Source organism: Oryctolagus cuniculus, chromosome 2 (genome assembly GCF_964237555.1).
Source record: "Oryctolagus cuniculus chromosome 2, mOryCun1.1, whole genome shotgun sequence".
NCBI classification, from domain to species: domain Eukaryota; kingdom Metazoa; phylum Chordata; class Mammalia; order Lagomorpha; family Leporidae; genus Oryctolagus; species Oryctolagus cuniculus.
In genome coordinates, this window is record NC_091433.1 from 109,299,791 (window position 1) to 109,321,435 (window position 21,645).

Below are 21,645 nucleotides of genomic sequence, written 5' to 3' on the forward strand. Positions count from 1 at the left end.
GGCGCTGCAGGCGGAGGATTAGCCTAGTGAGCCGCGGCGCCGGCCAATTCTTAATTGTATTTTAAGTAATCTGTAACCCAATCCCTGAGTCCTAATCAGTGGGAAATTTACTTTATTAATTTATTATTAAATTTACATTAAACCCTGAGGCAATACTTAATGGTGGCTTTCAAAATATATCACAACTGTTAACTTTCTGAAAAAAGAAAAAAAAGTCACTGCTTGTTGTCTGGAGTATAATCAGGTATCCAGACTGGTTGGGCTCTCCTTTCTGTCTTTTTCAGTTGTTTGAAGCAGTTTGCTTTAGGATGCTTGGTTTTTAAAGTCTCCGTACGCAGAGGCAATCGGAGCAGGTGTCACTGTTCATCCTCTTCAGATCATCCATCCCTTTCTCTCCCCACAGGTAGCAACTATCTCAACTTCTAATAGGATTTTTCCTTACAGTTTGAAACTATATATGTGAACATGGGAGTTTAGTTTGCCTTTTTTTTTAAACTTTATATAAATAGAATTGTATTTAGGTATTCTTGCTGTTGCTTGTAGTTGGTTTGCTGGCTAGTGTTCTATGTTCTGTTGTAAGGGTGTATTACAGTTTAAATACTGCACTGTTGGTGGACATTAAGGTTTTTACAGTTTTTGGCAATGATGAATGACACTGCAATGAACTTTTCATACATGTATTTCAGGATAACCTTTCGAAGTGAGCTCATTAGCAAAGTAATTATTTTTGTTAAGCTATTAACATCAGTCTTTTATGTTAATAAATTCTTGTAGCCCAGAAGAGCTTCTTGAAAACAACTGTGTAATCCCTGATGGAGCAAGGACAAAAAGCCTTAGATCCATGTTGACGTCTCAGCTACATAACAGCAAGCGAGCCCCCTTGTCTCTGCCCTGCTAATACAGCCCGCCCTGCTGTGATCAGCCCTGCCCTGCCTGGACTGCTGGACACTCCACTATCTGAAGAGTCCAGCTATCAGGCTGAGCTCGCCCCGCTCCTCCCAAACTCTCTCCCTTCCCCTCCCTCGGTTCAGCAGCCCAGCCTCAGCCCAGACCCCTCCCAGTTCACACCGTAATCTCTCAGGACCTTTAGAACTAGCTCAAGCTCTCCCTGTATCTCAGACCCCAAGCCCTCTTTGCCACTTTGTACTATATAAACTGCTAGTCTGTAAGGGAAGGGGCTCTCTCTGCTGTGTGTTCACCTGGGAGTGAGCCCCTCCCTGGCTTTATTCTTCTGAATAAGCCTGGCCTGGCTGTGGCTTCATACTCTGTCTGTTTCCTGGTAATTCCTTTTTGTGTTTCCAAGAGGTCTTGATAAACATTATTTCTCCTGTGGCCATTTTTTATGCTTCTTTGAAAAGACAAGTTATTTCTTTACACTTATGTGTGGATTGTGGAAAAGAGAGGAGCTTGGGTTTGGATGGAATGACCAGGGAGGTTCTTCTTCTTAAGAAGGATTGAACAGTGGGGCTTTACTGTTTTGTCTGACGTGAATTCCCAAAACATTTATTCAATTATGTTTATTGTAAATAAAAGGAGTCAAAATTATATATAAAAATTCTGTGTGGTTTTCCACATCTTTCTGTTAGTAAGGCTATTTCTACTTCAGAGTGTGTATAAGTCTAAAAACTTCTGGAGATCATTAAAAAAAAAAGATTTATTATTTAAAAGAATGATTGAGTGAGAGAGAGACCTTCCATCCAGTGGTTCACTCCCCAGATGGCCCCAACGGCCAGGGCTGAGCCAGACCAAAGCCAAGAGCTTCATCCTGATCTCCCATGTGAATGCAGGGGTCCAAACACTTTGGCCATCTTCTGCTTTCCCAGACCGTTGGCAGGGAGCTGGATTATAAGTGGAGCAGCTGGGACACAAACTGATGTCCATTTAGGATGCCAGTGTTGCAGGTGGCAGTTTTACCTGTTACTCCACAACACCAGCCTCTGCAAAGAATTTTTAAAAAAGAAAACAAATTCAATCCTAGTTGAGCTTTTGTGGAATATGATTGAAGAATCCCATGTGAAAGTACTCTGGTAGTCTCTATTAGCCTGTCAGAATATTCAGTAGACATTGTTGGACCCATATGTGTCTCATGTTTTGCTCAACATTGATGGTATTTTTCAGTACCTCTTATCTCACTGGAAAATTAAAATTCTAGCAGATAGGAACTTTGTCAGATTTCTGTCCCTTTTTTAAATTGTCACTTATACTTGCTAGTGCACACTACCTGGATCTCCTTAGCTGTCTTTCTTTGTCATTTTACACTACCCATATTAATTAGGTTAGTAACCAGCTGTCTTTCTGTCAGTCAACATTAACTGTGTCTTAGGAATATTTTTTTTTTAATACTCTAGGGCTGGGGCGGTGTTGTGGTATAATAAGTAAAAGTACTGTCTGTGAGGCCAGCATCCCATATGGGTGCTGGTTCATGTTCCAGCTGCTCCATTTCTGATCCAGCTCCCTGCTAATGGCCTGTTAAAAGCAGTGAAAGATGGCCCAACTGTTTGGACAGCTGCCATTCATGTGAGACACCCAGATAAAGCTCCTGGCTTCAGTCTGTCTCAGCCCTGGCCATTATGGCAGTTTGGGGAGTGAGCCAGCAGATGGAATATCTCTCTGTTTCTCCTTCTCTCTCTCTGTAACTCTTTCAAATAAATAAGTAAAATCTTCAGAAAAAAAAATACTGTAGGGTTTCATTACCTGAGGTCATAAGATTATGCAAGGACCTAAGGGAGTTCTAGAACTGTCCCCACCTTGTCCAAATTGTAAAGTTTTGTGTGCACAATATGCATTTTCCTGAGGAGTGGACTCAGGGCTTTTATTTGATTCTGAAAGGGGTCCTTGATATAAAGAGAATTAAGAAATGAGTGTGTCTACTCTTGAAAGGACCTGGCACAGCATTCGTCTGCCCCCGATTTTTTCTCTACTTTTCTTGCTCCTACAGGCATGCTTCCTGAAAGAAGTCTATGTTCCCTATGTTCCCTGTTTCCTTTTCTTTACAGTTCCTTTATTCATTAATCCTCTTCAAAGCTGCTTCTAACCCACACCTATCACTGAAACGGATTTGCTTGAATTAAAGTGTGTGGTCTTGAAAGTGTTTTATTAAGTCCCAAGTTCATACTGGGCAGTTTTCAGGCTTTAAGGATATAACCAGAAAAGAGCCTTCATCTCCCAAGTTTATGTTCTAATTGGGGGAGACAGACAATAAAGAAATGAGCAAGTAAATGGTATAATATCAGGTAGTGGTAAGTGCAGATAGCCTGATGAGCCAGTGACTGGGAGAAAGGCTACTTTAGGTAAGAAGTGCAGGAAGACCCTCTGACATTGCAGCTAAAGAGCTGAGGATGAGAAGGGGCAGCCAGAAGGAGCTAGAGGAGAGAGTTCTCCTGGCATACTGCATTAGCAACCTCCATAAATTTCTATTAACACCTTCCTATTATTTATAAACTTGGCAGGCTAGTGGAGATACAGAGAGCTTTTGGATATTTCTTGTTTTTAATAGTCTAACAACAGTGTGAAGAATACATACAGAAAAATAGCTATATTATTTTGTGGCCAGTATATATAGAAGTCTCAATGGAGACATAATCATGCTTTGGAGAAGACAGAAAATCTGGAGAAAGGCAGTCAAGCTGAGTCTTGTAAGTGTCTTTAGTTAAATGGAGAAAGGAGTGAGTGCAAGGCTTATGAGTAAAAGGTAAAGTGCTTTTGAGTGAATCAAGAATGTGTAGAGGTCTCTTGCTGCAGCGACGCGAGTGGGATCTCCAGCAACCGGGAACCGGAGCGAGACGCCGCGGGTTTAAGAAAATGGCAGACAAGCCGGACATGGGGGAGATCGCCAGCTTCGATAAGGCCAAGCTGAAGAAGACGGAGACGCAGGAGAAGAACACCCTGCCGACCAAAGAGACCATTGAGCAGGAGAAACGGAGTGAAATTTCCTAAGAGCTTGGAGGAGTCCCCACCCCCGTCATCTTGGAGACCCCAAGTCGTGATGTGGAAGATGACCCACCTGCAAGATGGACGCGAGCCACAAGCTGCACTGTGAACCCTGGGCACTCCGCGCCGCCGCCACCGGCCTGTGGGTCTCCGAGGGGACCCTCCCCCAATCGGACTGCCAAATTTATCCGGTTTGCCCTGGGATATTATAGAAAATTATTTGTATGATTACTGAAAATAAAACACACCTCGTGGCAAAAAAAAAAAAAAAAAGAATGTGTAGAACAGGGACTGGTGCTGTGGAGTAGTGAGTAAAGCCACTGCCTGCAGTGCCAGCATCTCATATGGGTGCCAGTTCAAGTCCCGGCTGCTCCACTTCATCCATCTCACTGCTGATGGCCTAGGAAAGCAGTAGAAGATGGCCCAAGTCCCTAGGCCCCTGCACCCCCGTGGGAGACCTGGAAGAAGCTCCAGGCTCCTGGCTTCGGATCAGCCCAGTTCTGGCCGTTGCAGCCATTTGGGTGAGGAGTGAACCAGCAGGAAGAAGACCTCTCCCTATCTCTCTCCCTCTGCCTCTCTGTAACTCTGCCTTTCAAATAAATAAATCTGTTTAAAAGTGTGTAGAATAGTATTTAATGTGTTACTAGAAGTGTTTTAGGAGGTAAGTGTGGAGAAATGGGAAGGGATCAAATTATGAACTCTGAATGTTTGATAGGTTTAGACTTTAAGTGAATAGATGTTTGCTTTTGAGTGTAGTCCTTGTACAGACAAATGGGGATTGCCCAGCAGTTTTTCAGAAATGCAGAATCTCAGGTCTACAGTGACTAAGGTTCTGCATTTAAGTGATTCCCAGGTGATTTCGTTTATCCACTAAAATTTGAAAAATACAGTGGAGGAGTCATTCTGTTATTCTAAGTCAAATGTTTACAACTGGGAACACATTTTTTCAACAGAAAATATTTAAGAAATGATAGTAAAGGTTTTTATATAGTCCATAAAAGCCTAAATAATTGATAATTTCAAGTACTCTGAAAGCTAATGCTCCAAATGTCTAGTAACTTTGAGAATGAAGAACAGAAAAGCAGGTTTTTGTCTTGTTTAGACAAAGGAAAAAAGGGAAGTAAATCTGCCAGCCTGTGTTAAGTGCTGGGTTGCACAGAGTACAAGTTTAGGTTAGTTGTTTGCGTGATCCTGATCCAGTAATTCCCTGAGATCTTGGAGAAAACAGCTGTGTTCACTGGAAATATATAGGAAGTTCGTAACAAACTCTTACTTTCTCAACATAATGGCAACTTTGATTGAGAGAAAGAAGTTATTTTGCTAATATGCAAAATCACCAGGATACACTGTCAGGTAAAAAGCACAACGCAGAGTATTATGTATAATAAAACGTCTTTCACGTTTGTAATGTTGCACATTGGCAAACGTATCTGTAGGATAAATTCCCAGAAGTCGGATTATTTGGACAGAGGCCATATGTGCATTTGTAATGTTAATAGATTTTTAAAAAGATTTATTTACTTATTTGAAAGGCAGAGTTAGAGAGAGGGGGTGGAAGAAAGAGATAGTGACCTTCCATCCGCTGGTTCATTCCACAAATAACCTCAATAGCCAAAGCTGGGCCGGTCCAAAGTCAGGAGCCAGGAGCTTCCTTTGGGTCTCCCACATGGGTGGCAGAGGCCCAAGCATTTGGGCCATCTGCTGCTGCTTTCCCAGATGCATTAACAGGAATCTGGATCGGAGGTGGAGCAACCAGGATTCAAACTGGCGCCCGTACCAGCACTGCAGGTGGCAGCTTTACCTGCTATGCCACTGCGCCAGCCCATTAGTAGATTTTTTGTATACACTTGTTCTCCATAAATATTGTATCCATTCACACTGCCACCAGAGTTGTTTAAGAATATTATAGTGTTTCATTTCTTTTTTTTTTATTTATGCAAATTACATTTCCTGGAAATCAGCGTTTACTATATGGGTAGCAAACCTTTGTTAAGTATACAATAGCAACTGCAAATGTGTAGCTGATGTCTACTATACCAGACAACAGAAGCCTAGAAATTGACTATTTAATTTACCACCAACCTGGGTTTACTTCGAATAGTGATTACAAGGGAATTAGGGCAGGGCATATCTTCTTTGAAAAGCATGTTCAATGTCATAGTTTGATATTTGGAAAACACAAAATTTTGTAACGAAATTTTAATCCTCCTAGCTGGTGGGAAATGGTTCTAAACAACATATTTAATAATGTTATTTTAAAAATTTATTGATCTGAAAAAAATCATAGAGCTGTTTTTAACTGAATGCTTGTGCATTGTTGTCCATTCTTTCCACTAGGTTACCACCAAAGAACATGATTTTGGTCTAGGGGCTCCAGTTTCTGAAGCTGAAAAATACCAGAAGACTCTGCAGCTAGAACAAGAAGTGAGAAACCAAGACAGATTCATCTCTACACTAAAATTACAGGTTTACCTTTAGTTTACATATGTATTTTTCTGAATTTGAATTGGAGCCTACTTTAAAACAAGATGGACAGGGTGGGCATTTGGCAGAGGTTAAGAAGTAACATGGGGCCGGTGCCGCGGCTCAATAGGCTAATCCTCCACCTAGCGGCGCCGGCACACCGGGTTCTAGTCCCGGTCGGGGCGCCGGATTCTGTCCTGGTTGCCCCTCTTCCAGGCCAGCTCTCTGCTGTGGCCAGGGAAGGCAGTGGAGGATGGCCCAAGTGCTTGGGCCCTGCATCCACATGGGAGACCAGGAGGAAGCACCTGGTTCCTGCCTTCGGATCAGTGCAGTGCGCTGGCCGCAGCACACCAGCCGTGGCAGCCATTGGAGGGTGAACCAACGGCAAAAGGAAGACCTTTCTCTCTGTCTCTCTCTCTCTCACTATCCACTCTGCCTGTCAAGAAAAAAATAAATTAATTAAAAAAAAAAAAAAAAAGGCAACATGGGGTACCACATCTCATGTTGGAATGCCTGAGTTTGAGTTCCCACTCCACTTCCAATCCAGCTTCTTGTTAGTGTGCACCCTGAGAAACAGCAGATGATGGCTCAAATACTTGGGTGGCACCTGTGTGGGAGACCTGGATGGAGTTCCAGACTCCTGGCTTTTGCCTGGCCCAGCGCTGGCTGGGCATTTCAGAAGTGAACTGGTGGGTGGAAGAAGTCTCTTTGTCTCTGTCTCTGTTGCCCTGCCTTTCAAGTAAATAAAAATTAATAAAGATGTTTAAGAATAAAACAAGATATAGAATAAATAATTATTAATTCACAGCTCATTTAAATCTAAACCATTCAATTTTTATCTTAACCTTTTGGATAAACAGGTTCAGAGTGAGTGAATGCAAACTTTGTGCCAACTTGTGAATCAGATGCTTTCAGGAACCTTTTGAAACAGTGATGGTATTTCCATTTATAGACATGAAGCTGAAGTTCCAGTAGGTTAAGTAATTGTGATATTCAGCGAATGAGTGACAGCTAGGATCTGTCTGAACTCCCAGGTTAGCTGAGATTTGGACCTAGTTCTCTAAACTCCCAAGTTCAGTGTTGTTCCTGTTCTCAGGATGTCTAATGTGGTATAACTGTTAATAAAGCCTGTGAAAGAGATTACAACTTTGGAATGGAGTAGACTTCTTTCTTTTGCTAAATACACCTAAAAACTCACTCTGAACTTTATATATAAAATAAACAAAAGAATGCTCTAAAAGTAGAGGGACATCAGGACACATGCTACTGAGTTCCTGGATTTTCTTTTTCCCTATATGTCTCAGACAGGGTGCAGGAAAAACTGGCAAATGGAAATGACAATGAGTGCAGAAAAAACAGACCTTAGAAAAACCATTCTTATCTGGCCAAAGGACCAGGAAATGGGCTGTCTAGCAAGGCAGATGACATTTAGACAATGTCTAATAACTGCCCTGTCCACACAAAGACCATAGAAAAAACTACAGCCCCATTCCTGCCAGCACAGGACAAGTGGAAAGCCTGTGCTTGTGCCTACGCTTGTACCCTTGCCAGGGTCTGACAGAGGTTCCCAAGCCTTCCTGTTCCCTCTCCCCTTTGTGGGCTGAGTACTGAAGTCCTCAGTAGGCGATGCCAAGTGGAGACCACATGGGGAGGCAGGACATCCTTCCCTATCCTGCAGGAAGAGGTAGCCTCCTCCTCCTTGGGATGGTGTGAGAGGAGACCTGGTGCAGAGTCAGGACACTGGCCATCTCTCAGCAGTAGCAAAGCCGCATACTCATGATGTCAGTGATAGACACAGGAGGAACCCTAAGGAGGAGCCTTTGTTCCTCCCAGCTCTGGTGGTAACAACAGAGGCCTAGAGGGAACCTGATCTCCCACCCCTGTCTAGGAGTACCTAGGAGCCTGGCCCTCCTCAGGTGTCAGCTGAGGTTGGGTAGAGAAACTGTACTTGTACCCTTTCCTAGCACTGATGAGGCAGTGTCTTCCTTTTCTAGTGAAAGGAATATTAAAAGAGGCCAGCTAAAGTAAAAGATCACAGTCTTACAGTCTCAATAGGTCTCAATTAAAAATTCACTCATCCCAATAATAAGAAATATGAGAAAAGACAAATCAGGCAAATATGAGAAATGAAACAGATGTTAACAGTTATCTGGTGGTCTGCACTGTGGAGTAGTGGGTAAAGCCACCACCTGCAGTGCCAGCATCCCGTAGGGGTGCCAGTTCGAGTCCTGGCTGCTCCACCTCCGATCCAGCTCTCTGCTATGGCCTGGGGAAGCAGTAGAAGATAGCCCTTCACCCACATGGGAGACCTGGAAGAAGCTCTTGGCTCCTGGCTTCGGATTGGCGCAGCTCCGGCCATTGCAGCCAATTGGGGAGTGAAACAGCAGATGGAAGACCTCCCTCTCTCTCTCTGCCTCTCCTCTCTCTATGTAACTCTTTCAAATAAACAAATAAATCTTTAAAAAAAAGTTTTATCTGTTGAAGATTTTAAAACAGTCATAAAAAAATGCTTAATAAATAATTATGGGCATGCTTGAAACAAAAGAGCAAAATAGAAAGTCTCAGCCAAGAAATTAAAGTTATAAAGAACAAAATGGGAATTTTAGAACTAAAATGACAATTGGCTCACATAAAAAATCTTGACACACATATTTCTAGCAGCTTTATCACAATTGCAAAAACCTGAAAGTAGTCAAGATATCCTTCAATAGTAGGTGAATGAATAAACAAACTTTGATAACTTTTATACAATGGAAAGTATAAGTGATAAGAAGAAATCAACTATGAAGCGAAAAAAAAGGCATGAAATAACCTTGAAAGCATTAAGTAGGTCAAAGAAAATGTGAAAAGCCTTCACTCTATGTGATTCCATTTATGTGACATTCTAACAAAACAAAACCATAGAAACTAAAAAAGGAGCAGTAGCTTTCAGGGATTTGGGAGATGGAAGGAATGAGTACACCAAGTAGAGCAACTTTTAGGGCAGTGAAGCTATCAGTATGACACACTGATAGTTAGCATGCCATTCCACCTTCACAACCCACAAGGTCTACCAGGAGTGAAGTCTCCTGGGGACTGTTCACATTAATAATCTATCAGGATTTGTTTATAGTTAGCATGTCATTCCACCTTCATCACAACCCATAAGGTCTACCAGGAGTGAAGTCTCCTGGGGACTGTTCACATTAATAATCTATCAGGATTTGTTTATAGTTAGCATGTCATTCCACCTTCCTCACAACCCACAAGGTCTACCAGGAGTGAAGTCTCCTGGGGACTGTTCACATTAATAATGTATCAGTATTTGTTTATAGTTAGCATGTCATTCCACCTTCATCACAACCCATAAGGTCTACCAAGAGTGAAGCCTCCTCTGAACTGTGAACATTAATAATGTATCATTGGCCATCGCTGCGGTTCGGTAGGCTAATCCTCCATCTGCAGTGCTGGCACCCGGGTTCTAGTCCTGGTCCGGGCTCCGGATTCTGTCCCAGTTGCCCCTCTTCCAGGCCAGCTCTCTGCTTGGGCCCTGCACCCGCATGGGAGACCAGGAGAAGCACCTGGCTGCTGGCTTCAGATCAGCACGGTGCGCCGGCCGCAGCGGCCATTGGAGGATGAACCAAGGGTAAAGGAAGACCTTCTTCTCTGTCTCTCTCTCACTGTCCACTCTGCCTGTCAATAATAATAATAATATTAATAATGTATCAGTGTTTATTTGTAGCAAAAGGTGCAAATAAAAGGGACACACTGTTGTAGCAAATGTAACATAAGATCTAATAGGAGAAACTGTAGGGAAAGAGTTTATGTGGGAACTGGACTTTCTGACAAGTTTTTCTATAAACTTCTCTTTAAAAAAGTCTATTAAAAATAACATGGCAGAAAATATTTCCAACTCATATATTTGGTTAGAACTTAATATCCAGGATATAAAACATCTACTACTCAACCAAGAAAGAAAACAGGCAGGTGTTATGGCATGGTGACTTATGTGCCTGGATCAAGTCCTAGCTAGTCTGTGTTTCTGACTCAGCTTCCTGCTAATTCATTGGGAGGCAACAGGTGATGGCCCAAGTACTTGGGAACCCACATGGGAGACCCAAGAAAGTTCTGGGCTCCTGGCTCTTGTTGGGCCTAACCCTGGCTGTTGTGGGCATTTGGAGAGTGAACCAGTGGATGGAAGATCTCTCTCTATCTCTCCCTCTTTCTCTCTGCCTTTCAAGTAAATCTTTAAAAAAAAGCAATCTAATTCAAAATTGGACCAAGGGTTGAATGGACAATTTCTCCAAAGAAAGTATACAAATGACCACCAAGTAAATGAAAAGATACTCACCATCATGTGAATCATAACCACAATGAGATACCACTTCATAATCATTAGGATGGCTATTATCAATATAATAAAATGAGTGGGGACAAAGAATATAAAGAGACTTCTGTGTTGCTTGAGGGAATGTAAAATGATGCAGCAGTTTTGGTGGTTCCTCAAAATGTTAAAGCTTGAATAACCAGGAGCTGACACTGTGGCGCAGCAGGTTAAAGACCCAGTCGGCAGTGTCAGCATACCATATGGGTGCCAGTTCAAGTCCTAGCTGCTTCACTTCTGATCCAGCTCTTTGCTATGGCCTGGGAAAGCAGTAGAAGATGGCCCAAGCCCTTGGTCCCCTGCACCTGCATGGGAGACCCAGAAGAAGCTCCTGGCTCCTGGCTTTGAATTGGCGCAGCTCTGGTCATTGCAGCCATCTGGTATGTGAACCAGCGGATGGAAGACCTCTCTCTGTCCCTCTGTAACTGTACCTTTCAGATAAATAAATTAAAAAAAAAAAAAAAAGATTGAATAACCATATGACCCAGCTATTTCACTCTTAGATCCCCTAAAGAATTGAAAGCAGGGGCTCAGACACTTACACAGAGATGTTCATAGCAGCATTGTCCACAACAGCCAAAAGGTGAAAACAATCCAAGTGTACATTAGTAAATGAATGAATAAACGTGGTATGTAATACAATGGAATATTAGCCTTAAGAATAAATGACCTGGGGCTGGTGCTGTGGTATAGTAGGTTAAGCCTCCATCTCTAGTGCCAGCATCTTAAAACAAGTGCCAGTTTGTGTCCCAGCTGCTCCACTTCCAATCCAACTACCTGCTAATGGCCTGGGAAAGCAGTGGAGGATAGTCCAAGTGCTTGAGCCCCTGCACCCACGTGTGAGACCCAGAAGAAGCTCCTGGTTCCTGGCTTTGGATAGGCCCAGCTCCAGCCATTGCGGGCATGTGGGGAGTGAACCAGCAAATGGAAGACACTCTTTCTCATCCCTCCCCCATCCTGTAACTCTGCCTCTCAAATAAAAAAAAAAAAAAAAAAAAAAAAAAACCTTCTGGTACATGAATGAACCTTGAAAACATGCTTAGTAAAATAAGCTAGACACAAAAGGACAAAAACTGATTCTACTTGTACCTAGAATAGAGAGATTCATACAAAGTTAGTATTAAATAAGTAGAGGTTTTTTTTAAGATTTATTTATTTATTTGAGTTACACAGAAAGAGATCTTTCATCTGCTGGTTCACTACTCAGTTGGCTACAATGGCTGGAGCTGCACTGATCCGAAGCTGGAAGCCAGGAGCTTCTTCCAGGTCTGACACGTGGGTGCAGGGGCCCAAGGATGTGGGCCATCTTCTACTGCTTTCCCAGGCCACAGCAGAGAGCTGGATTGGAAGAGGAGCAGCCGGAACTTGAACCAGCGCCCATATGGGATGCCGGCACTGCAGGCAGCGGCCCAAGGGGATGATGAAAATTCTGGGAACTGATGGTGGTGATGGTTGCACACACTGAACATACTTAATGCCACTGAATAGTACACTTAATTATGGTTAAGATGGTAAATTTTATATTTTATTGCTAAAAACATTTACAGTAATAAAAACTCAGTGTTCTGAAACAATGGAATGAAAGGTAGAGGAATTGAATCAGTAAACATTAGACTAGGATAACAGAATTATTTAATCTGAACACCAGAGAGAAAATAGGTTGAAAAAAGTGTGACTGGAGCCTCAGGAACAGCTGAAACTATAACAAAAAGATCTAACATTTGGGGGCCAACATTGTGGTAAAGTGGGTTAAGCTCCCACTTGCAATTCTGGATCTTGTATGAGTGCCTGTTTGGGTCTTGGCTGCTCCATTTCTGATCCCTGCTAATGCAGTTGGGAACGCAGCGCAAGATGGCCCAAGTGCTTGGGCCCCTGCACCCTGCACCAAGTGCTTGGCCCCCAATAAAGTTCCTGGCTCTTGGCTTTGGCCTGGCCCAGCCCTGGCTATTGCAACCACTTGGGAGAGTGAACCAGCTGATGGAAGATCTCTTTCTGTCTTTCCCTCTCTGTTGCCCTGCCTTTCAAATAAATAAATATCTTAAAAAAACCCACTCTAACATCTGACTCACTGGAATTCCAGAAAGAAGTGACAAGGGTGGGCACTGCAGCATAGCAGTAAAAGTGTTGTCTTCTGTGCCGGCATCCCATATGAACACTGATTCAAGTCCTGGCTGCTCCACTTCCGATCCAGCTCTCTGCTATGGGCTGGGAAGGCAGTAGAAGATGGCCCGAGTCCTTGGGCCCTTGCACCCGTGTGTGAGACCCAGAAGAAGCTCCTAGCTCCTGGCTTCGGATCAGCCCAACTCTGGCCATTGTGGCCAACTGGGGAGTGAACCAGTGGATGGAAGACCTCTCTCTCTGCCTCTCCTTCTCTCTGTGTAACTCTTTCCAATAAATAAATAAATCTTAAAAAAAAGTGACAGAGTGGTCTGAAAAAATATTGGAAGAATTGATAGCTGAAATTCCTCATGTTTGGCACGAAAGATGTAAAAGAGATTTAAAAAGTGAGTGAACACCTAACAGGAGTTGCCCAGCGAAATACATCCTGACACTTCATAATCAGATTTCTGAAAACTCAAGACAAAAAATCCTGAAAGTAACCAGAGAGAAAGGATACTTTTAAAAACACACATAATTTTTCATCTGAAATTGCAGCAGTAAGAAGGAAGTGATGCAACATTTTTCAAGTTCTAGGAAAAAAACTATCAACCCTGTATTCTATATCCAGAAAAAGAATCTTTGAGGAATGAGAAGAAAATCAAGACATTGTAAAATGGGGAAAACGGAATTTGTTGGTCAGCAGAGCTACTCTAAAAGAAAAAAAAGATTTTGCTGACCATGATGAAAGAAGGAATCTTGGAACACTTCAATAAGAAAGAATGAACAACATATATAATATAGAGAAAATATGGGTAAATGCAAAAAAATTGTTTTTAGTTTTTAATATGTTTGACCAGAGTGATTCTTAATATATAGGGAGGAAATATTTAATATGGTTATTTTATTAGTAGAGATGAGTGGAAGCAAGGTTCATACCCTTGAACTGGTAAAACATAGGTTGTGATAAGTTATATGTATATCAAGTAATGCCTAGAGCAGCTATTATAAAAGACACACAAAGAGATAACTTAAAATCCCTAAGATAAATCAAAATGAGTTTCTAAAAATTGTTAAAATAACCCACAAAAAGGAAAAAGCAGAACAGAAGAGAAAAAAACATTAAGCCTAAATACGTAAATAATGACATCAAATATAATCAATACAGCAGTTAAAAGGCACAGATTGACAGAGTAGATTTAAAAAACATGACCTAGAGACTGGCACTGTGGCACAGTGGGTTAACGCCCTTGCCGGAAGTGCTAGCATCCAATATGGGTGCTGGTTCAAGACCTGGCTCCTCCACTTCCGATCCAGCTGTCTGCTATGGCCTGGGAAAACAGTGGAAGATGGCCCAAGTCCTTGGGCCCCTGCACCCACCTGGGAGACCCAGAAAAAGCTCCTGGATTCTGGCTTCAGATCGGCACAGCTCCAGCCATTGTGGCCAACTGGGGAGTGAACCATCAGATGGAAGACCTCTCTCTCTGCCTCTCCTCTCTCTGTGTAACTCTGACTTTCAAATAAATAAATAAATCTTTAAAAAAAAAAGTTGGAAAAACAAAGCAAGTAATATAATTAGAAGCACATTTTAAAAAATGACCTAGTTATATGTTTATCAGGAGTTACTTCAAATATGATTATGCAATTTGGTTGAAAGATTGAAAGGCATATAGACCTAAATTGAAGCAGTAAAACTGCCCATTTGCAGATGACATTATTGACTTAAAAATCATACAAAATCTACAATGCAAAAACTAGAATTAATGAGCCGGCGCCGTGGCTCAATAGGCCAATCCTCCACCTTGCGGCGCCGGCACACCGGGTTCTAGTCCCGGTTGGGGCGCCGGATTCTGTCCCGGTTGCCCCTCTTCCAGGCCAGCTCTCTGCTATGGCCAGGGAGTGCAGTGGAGGATGGCCCAGGTGCTTGGCCCCTGCACCCCATGGGAGACCAGGAAAAGCACCTGGATCCTGGCTCCTGCCATCGGATCAGCACGGTGCGCCGGCTGCAGCGGCGGCCATTGGAGGGTGAACCAACGGCAAAGGAAGACCTTTCTCTCTCTGTCTCTCTCTCTCACTGTCCACTCTGCCTGTCAAAAAAAAAAAAAAAAAAAAAAAAAAAAAAACTAGAATTAATGAGTTCATCAGGATTGCAATATACAAGATAAACATTGTATTCCTGTGTATTAGATACAAATGGAAATAAAATTTTAAATACAGTATCATTTATTGCTATTCAAATAGAAAATGAAATTGAAAGATTTAAATCTAGCAAAACAAATACTAGTGATAGAAACCACAGAAGACCTACACAAATGAAGAGAGAGAATCAGAGTCATGGATTGTAGCATCAACATAGTAGAGATTTTAATTTGAGGTTTGGTGCATTAACCGTCAAAACCCCAGCAAAATGACTTTGAAAACAAAGAATAAAGACTGGTTCTCCCTGATTTCAACTCTTATTGTATGTAACTATAGAAATCAAGAATCATTGCTACTTGGGAGGGGTAGACATAGATCAGTGGTACAGAACAAAGAATTCAAAGATAGTCTTATACATGAGCTGGATGCTTTTTTTTTTTTTCTTGACATAAGCAGACTCAATTCATGGGAAAAAAGAGGTCTTAATAAACAGTAATGGAGCAATTGGATGTTTTAGCAGCAAAAAATTGAACCTCTACTGCCACCTCATACCTCATACAAAAATTAACTCAAAATGGGTCATTTAAGTATGAAATTGTGCGACTTCTAGAAGGTAACAAAGGAGAAAATTTTCAGGACAGAGTTCTTCACAAGCATGATTCATAAAAGAAAAAATTGATAACTTGAGCTTTTTCAAAATTTATGTCTTGCTCTGCAAAAGTTCCTGATAAAATGATGAAAAAAATAAGCTACAAACCATGTGTGCTGAAAAACTTGAAGAATTTTATATGAAGAACTCTCGAAATTCTACAGTAAAAAGAAAGCAGTACAATTTGAAAATTAGCATAAGGCTTGGAGAGATACTTCACCGAATGATGTGTGGTTGACATGATAGAGATTCTCTGCAAACATCAGATAAATATACATTAAGACTATGATGAAATAGCAATACAGCTAAATAAGAACAACTAAATAAGAATAACTAAAAATTGGCAAAAATACCAAATACTGGCGAGGCTGTGAAGAAACTGGATTACCTATACATTCCTGCTAGGAATGGTAAATTATACAGCCACTCTGGAAAGTAGTTTGGCAATCGTTTTCATGAGACTAAACATAGATATACCATAAAACACAATGATTACACTCTTAGGCATTTATTCCAGAGAAAACTGTGCACCGTTTTTTCATAGCAGCTTTGTTTTAGTCCAAAACTGGAATCAACCAAAGTTTTGTCTTCTCTGAGAATAGTTGAAGATAGGAGATATTACTCAGCAATAAAGATGAATGAATTGTTGGTCCATGTAACAACTTGTGGGGGTCTCAAGGGCACTGTGCTGAGTGAGAAAAGGCAATCTCAAAAGATCACATACTTGGCCAGCGCCACGGCTCAATAGACTAATTCTCCACCTGCGGTGCTGGCACACCGGGTTCTAGTCCCGGTCAGGGACTAGATTCTGTCCTGAGTGCCCCTCTTCCAGGCCAGCTCTCTGCTGTGGCCCGGGAGTGCAGTGGAGGATGGCTCAAGTGCTTGGGCCCTGCAACAGCATGGGAGACCAGGAGAAGCACCTGGCTCCCGACTTCGGATCAGCGGCCATTGGGGGGTGAACCAAGGGTAAAGGAAGACCTTTCTGTCTCTCTCTCTCACTGTCCACTCTGCCTGTCAAAAATTAAAAAAAAAAAATCACATACTGAAGGGTTTATTTACATATTCTCAAAACGACAAAATTACACAGATAATGATTATTAAGAGTTGTCATGGGGGCCCAGTGCTTTGGTATAGTAGGCTAAGTTTTTGCCTGCAGCACCAGCATCCCATATGGGCACTAGTTTGAATCCCGGCTGCTCCACTTCAGATCCAACTCCGTGCTAATGGTCTGGGAAAGTAGTGGAAATGGCCCAAGTTCTTGGGCCCCTGCACCCAGGTGGGAGAGCCAGAAGAAGCTCTTGGCTCCTGGCTTCAGATTGGCGCAGCTCCAGCCTTTGCAGCCATCTGGGGAGTAAACCAGCAGATGGAAGACCTCTCTCTCTTTCTCCTCTCTCTGTAATTCTGCTTCTCAAATAAATAGATAAATAAATAAATCTTTTTTAAAAAGTTGTAATGGGGAAAGAGAGGTTGTAATATACAGGGGTGCTAAGAGGGTTATCTTTGTGGTGATGGAACAGTTCTGTATCTCCAGGTGGTAGAGCAATCTGCACATGTGAGAAAATTATATAGAAAAATATACACACAATTATTGCAATTATAGTGCAATAGATACTGTACTGTATTTAAGATGCAACTATTAATTTGCATGTGAGCCTTTAGTTATTTAAAACTAAAAGCTTTTTTCTTAAAAAAACTTAATTTTGAGTACCTATTACCTGCCAGTAATTTTACTTGAGATTTTATAATCTCTAACTACGACCCTGCAAATTGTAAGTGTTCTCTCCATTTAACAAATGAGACTCCAAAGTTTCCCATTTATTTTTTCTGAAGTCTGATGCATTTCCTAGGATCCAGAAAGTATAGTAAATTGCCCAAGGTTATGTCACTAGTAAAGAGATACAACAGGAGTTAAGCCTAACTGCTAAAATCCAAAGCCCACATCCTTTCTATTACTGTATATGGCCTCATCTAAAGTACTTTTGCCTTAGAGTGGAATAAAAATGGATTTGCTGTCAGAGGTGAAGGGAGTGTTCATTTATTGGTTCATTATCTGTTTATGTAACTTGAACATTATGTGTAAGATGTATAATAAAGGATATAGAAATCAGACTTACATTGATAGATGAGAGATGTGATCCCTTAAGTTGCTTAGAATTTACTGGAAAGGATAGGGAAATGAACAAGAGATTTTCTAAAAGATTCATTCATTCATTCATTCATTCATATGAAAGGCAGAGTGATGGGGAGAGAGAGAAAGAGATCTGCCATCCACTGGTTCACTCCCCAGATAGTGGCAAAGGCCAGGTCTGGGCCAGGCTGAAGCCAGAGCCAGAAACTCCATCCTGGTCTCCCACATGGGTGGTAGAGACCTAAATACAAGGACCGTCATCCACTCCTCTCCCAGGCACATTAACAGGAAACTAGATCAGAAGCAGAGCAGCCAGGACTGGAACTGGAACTCTCATATGGGATGTTGAAGCTACAAACCATGGCTTAACCCACTGCGCCACAACACTGACCCCTGAACAGATGATTTAAAAAAAAAAAAATTTATCTCAAAATTGGTCTTCCATCCACTGGTCCAATGGCCCGAGCTGAGCTGATCTGAACCCAGGAGCCAGAAGCCTCCTCTGAGTCTCCCACATGAGTGCAGGGGCCCAAGCAATTGGGTCATCTTTCCCAGGCCATAGCAGAGAGCTGGATCTGAAGACGAGCAGCTGAGACACAAACCTGCGCCTTCATGGGATGCTGGTGCTACAGGAAGATGCTTAGCCTATTGTGCCACAGCGCTGGCCCCTGAATAAATAATTTTAATATATCATAAAATACTCAGATTAAGCCGTTTAACAGGCTTTGGGAGTATGTACAAGGGCAATTCAAAGAGTTTATGGTACATGGGATTAAAAGATAAATATATTTTTGTGCAAAAGTTTTTAAATCCTTGCATAGCTTTTTTTTTTAAATAATGTGCATTTTCCATGAACTCTTTGAAGACCCCTTGTATGGAAAAGGAGAAGCATTTAACCTTTCCTGGTGTAGTGGAAGGTTAACAAGCATCATTATTAGTGTCTGCTGAGAACTGTAGCATAGTAGAAGCTAAAAACAAAAAATGTAGATAGATAAATTGAAATTTATCTGTTCATCCCACATCCTGTAGTTGTTAGGATAGGGAAAAACAAACTTAGTAGAAGTGTGGGATGAGAATAACAAACAGATCATTGCACACAATTTCTGTAGAAGTTACTCGAGTTGGGCTGCAGATTCAGCTATAAAATTAATTCAAGGCAGAGGCCAAAAGGATGTATTAAGTAACTCATGGTGATTAGGGTAAAAAATGGGAACGCAAAAGAAGTATTTTCAGGGAAGTGGTTGTGGCACAGCCATCTCTTGGGATGTCTGCATCCTCTGTTGTGCTGGTTCAGAGCCCAGCTGCTGTGCTTCTGATCCAGCTTCCTGCTGAGGCATCCTGGGAGCTAGCAGGGGATGACTGAAGTGCTTGGGCCCCTGCCATCCACCTGGAAGACCCAGGTGGAGTTCTGTGCTCCTGACTTTGACTCGGTCCAGCCCTGGCCAGGCATTCAGAGAGTGAACCAGCAGATGGAAGATCACTTTCTCTTTATCATCACCTATCATGTAGATAAAGGTAAATATTTAAAAACAAACCAAAAAAAGTATTTCCCTGAAACTGATGTCTGAGCAAAGATTTTCCATGAGGAGTCTCATAAAGAAGGTTCTGAATATATAGTATATAACAATTAAATAATTTCCCTAAAATAAATTTTTAAATGAGTTTAGATTGTTTCTTACAGTGTGTCTGGAGCTTAGGTATGTATTTGGAACAGTGAGAGGTTAGGCTGGACGGATAAGTAGGCTGGGATTACAAATGTCATTTTTAAAAGTCTTCATATGATAATAGACTATGAAGTTAAGGGAGTGACCTCAAATTTGCATTTTTGAAAGCTTTTTTAGCCCCATATGGGAGAAGGCCAAAGAGAAGAGAGTAGAAGTATTGTTTTGGTAAGACTCTACTAATGAAATAGGGCATTTATAGTTTCCCTGTTTTTAAAAATTCCTTCAAATTCTTTCTTATTTCTGGCTTTGATAATTTTCTTTTGAGTTTTGTAAGTAGTGTGCCATACAAAAATGCCAAAGCAAGGATTGGATTAAACTAATTACTTTTACCATGCTTCTTGGTGTGTATTTATTGGGTAGAGTAAGTCGCATTGTAACATATTTGGTTAAAAACAATTTATGACCTCTAGGGTATTCCTATTATAGTGTCAAATTATAGATAAACTTTACATTTTTAAAGAAAACATTGATTTTGGTAGTTTTGGGGAAAGTGTCTTTATATTATTTGAAAAGGGCAAGAACAGTGTTAGAAACTAGAGATCAAGGGTTTAGGAATTTGAGATGCTTCTTCCAGACAATTTCTCCTGGGTTTTTTGTTTGGTATCTTCTTCAGAATGCCAAACAGTATTTAAATTTTTATTAAATACACAATGAAAGACGAACACTGTGGAAAAGTATTTTTGCCACCACTTTATCTCATAGCTGTTTGTGTTATTATACATTTGTGTTTCTTTAAGAAAACAAAATTCTCTGAGGGCAGGTACCAAAGCAATCTTTGGAATTTAATATAGTTCCTGATGTAATCGTGCAATTATTATTCAGTAGGTCTAATGTGTGTGTTTTTTTTTTTTTCTTTAAAGGCATTTGAATACCTTCGTGATAGGAAAGGCCCTTTTCTTCATCCGTTGATGGTTTGATAGTGGGCTGGGAAGGAAAGCTGTGGTCCTCCACATTAGTCAGCAAATACTTGATTGATTTGGTATTTAGTTTAGTCAAGTAAGTTATTGATACATTCAAATGAACTTTAAGAGCTAACATATTTTGATAACCAAAATTAGAGATGTAATTCTAAGGAACTCTTCGTGATGTTAATCATTAAAATTAAATTTAAGTGCCAAGTTCTAGTCCCAGTTGCTCCTCTTCTAGTTCAGCTCCCTGCTGTGGCCTGGGAGGGCAGTGGAGGATGGCCTAAGTGCTTGGGCCCCTGCACCCACATGGGAGACCAGGAGGAAGCATCTGGCTCTTGGCTTCAAATCCGCGCAGTGCCGGCCGTAGTGGCCATTTGGGGAGTGAACCAACGAAAGGAAGACCTTTCTCTCTGTCTCTCTCGCTCACTGTCTATAACTCTACCTGTCAAATAAATTTAAAAAATTAAATTTAAGATCAAGATGTACTTGTTGAAGATAAAAGTATTTGGCCATTTTCCTAATAGTTCGGTTAGAAATCAATAGTTACTATTGATACTATTGTTACAATCTTATTTTAAAAAATAAATTGTGAATTATATGGAAATATAAAAGTATTAAAATTTGAAATGTTCATTCTTCATGTATATTTATAAATATATTTATATGCTACAATATTCAGAAGGTACATAAAGGTGTACAGTTAAGTCTCCTTGTCTGGCAAGCAAATCTCCCTGATTCCAATGACCTAGTTGCTCTCATCAGAAGTAAGTTGAGGGAATCTTTTAATGTGATTTTTTTTTCTTTCTGATTACAACAGATTGAAGACCTCACACAGACAAATCATGGCTTAGAAGAATATGTTAGGAAACTCTTGGATAGTAAAGAGGTGGTAAGCAGTCAAGTAGACGACTTAACCAGCCACAATGAGCACCTTTGTAAAGAATTGATTAAAATTGACCAACTAGCACAGCAACTAGAAAAAGAGAAGAATTTTGTGGTGAATATTGCTGACAAGGAACTTGAAGAAGCAAAGGTACTACTGATCAGGATTTTAATTCTGCTTTAAATATCATGTAATTATTAAATATATTAGAAAAGAAATTCTTACATCATTTGGAAGCTTTTCAGATGTGACATTTTATTTAAGTGTTCTGAGGGTTAGATTGTGTTATATTTTATTTATTTAAAATTTTTTGGTCAAAAATTCCCAGGGCAGGCCAGATATTTGGTGCAGCACGTAAGGT

The 21,645-nt window shown here is 41.1% G+C and overlaps 2 protein-coding genes across 14 annotated transcripts in view; both read left to right on the top strand.

The window, feature by feature from the left end:
* The window catches only part of TSGA10 (testis specific 10), a 134,318-nt gene that overhangs the window by 1,457 nt on the left and 111,216 nt on the right, over nucleotides 1–21,645 (top strand). For 8 of the 13 annotated variants that reach the window (XM_070068753.1, XM_070068752.1, XM_070068751.1 and 5 more), the window contains exons 2-3: nucleotides 6,268–6,396; nucleotides 21,219–21,434. Coding sequence is in view for 7 of the 13 variants with exons in the window: in XM_070068748.1 (XP_069924849.1) it covers nucleotides 6,268–6,396; nucleotides 21,219–21,434 (345 nt within the window). In the remaining 6 variants the exon portion in view is untranslated. Of the gene's footprint in view, nucleotides 1–299; nucleotides 404–6,267; nucleotides 6,397–21,218; nucleotides 21,435–21,645 lie in introns of those variants that run through there. The other 5 variants (XM_070068755.1, XM_070068750.1, XM_070068754.1 and 2 more) reach the window with 4 other exon arrangements.
* On the top strand, nucleotides 3,713–4,024 carry LOC138848553 (thymosin beta-10-like). Its single transcript, XM_070068761.1, has one exon. It carries the CDS (start codon nucleotides 3,718–3,720, stop codon nucleotides 3,934–3,936), a length of 219 nt encoding a protein of 72 aa, XP_069924862.1. The 5' UTR covers nucleotides 3,713–3,717; the 3' UTR covers nucleotides 3,937–4,024.

Bases quoted from the DNA above. Each gene is read 5' to 3' on its own strand.
- LOC138848553 (XM_070068761.1), top strand. From the start codon at position 3,718: ATGTGTAGAGGTCTCTTGCTGCAGCGACGCGAGTGGGATCTCCAGCAA.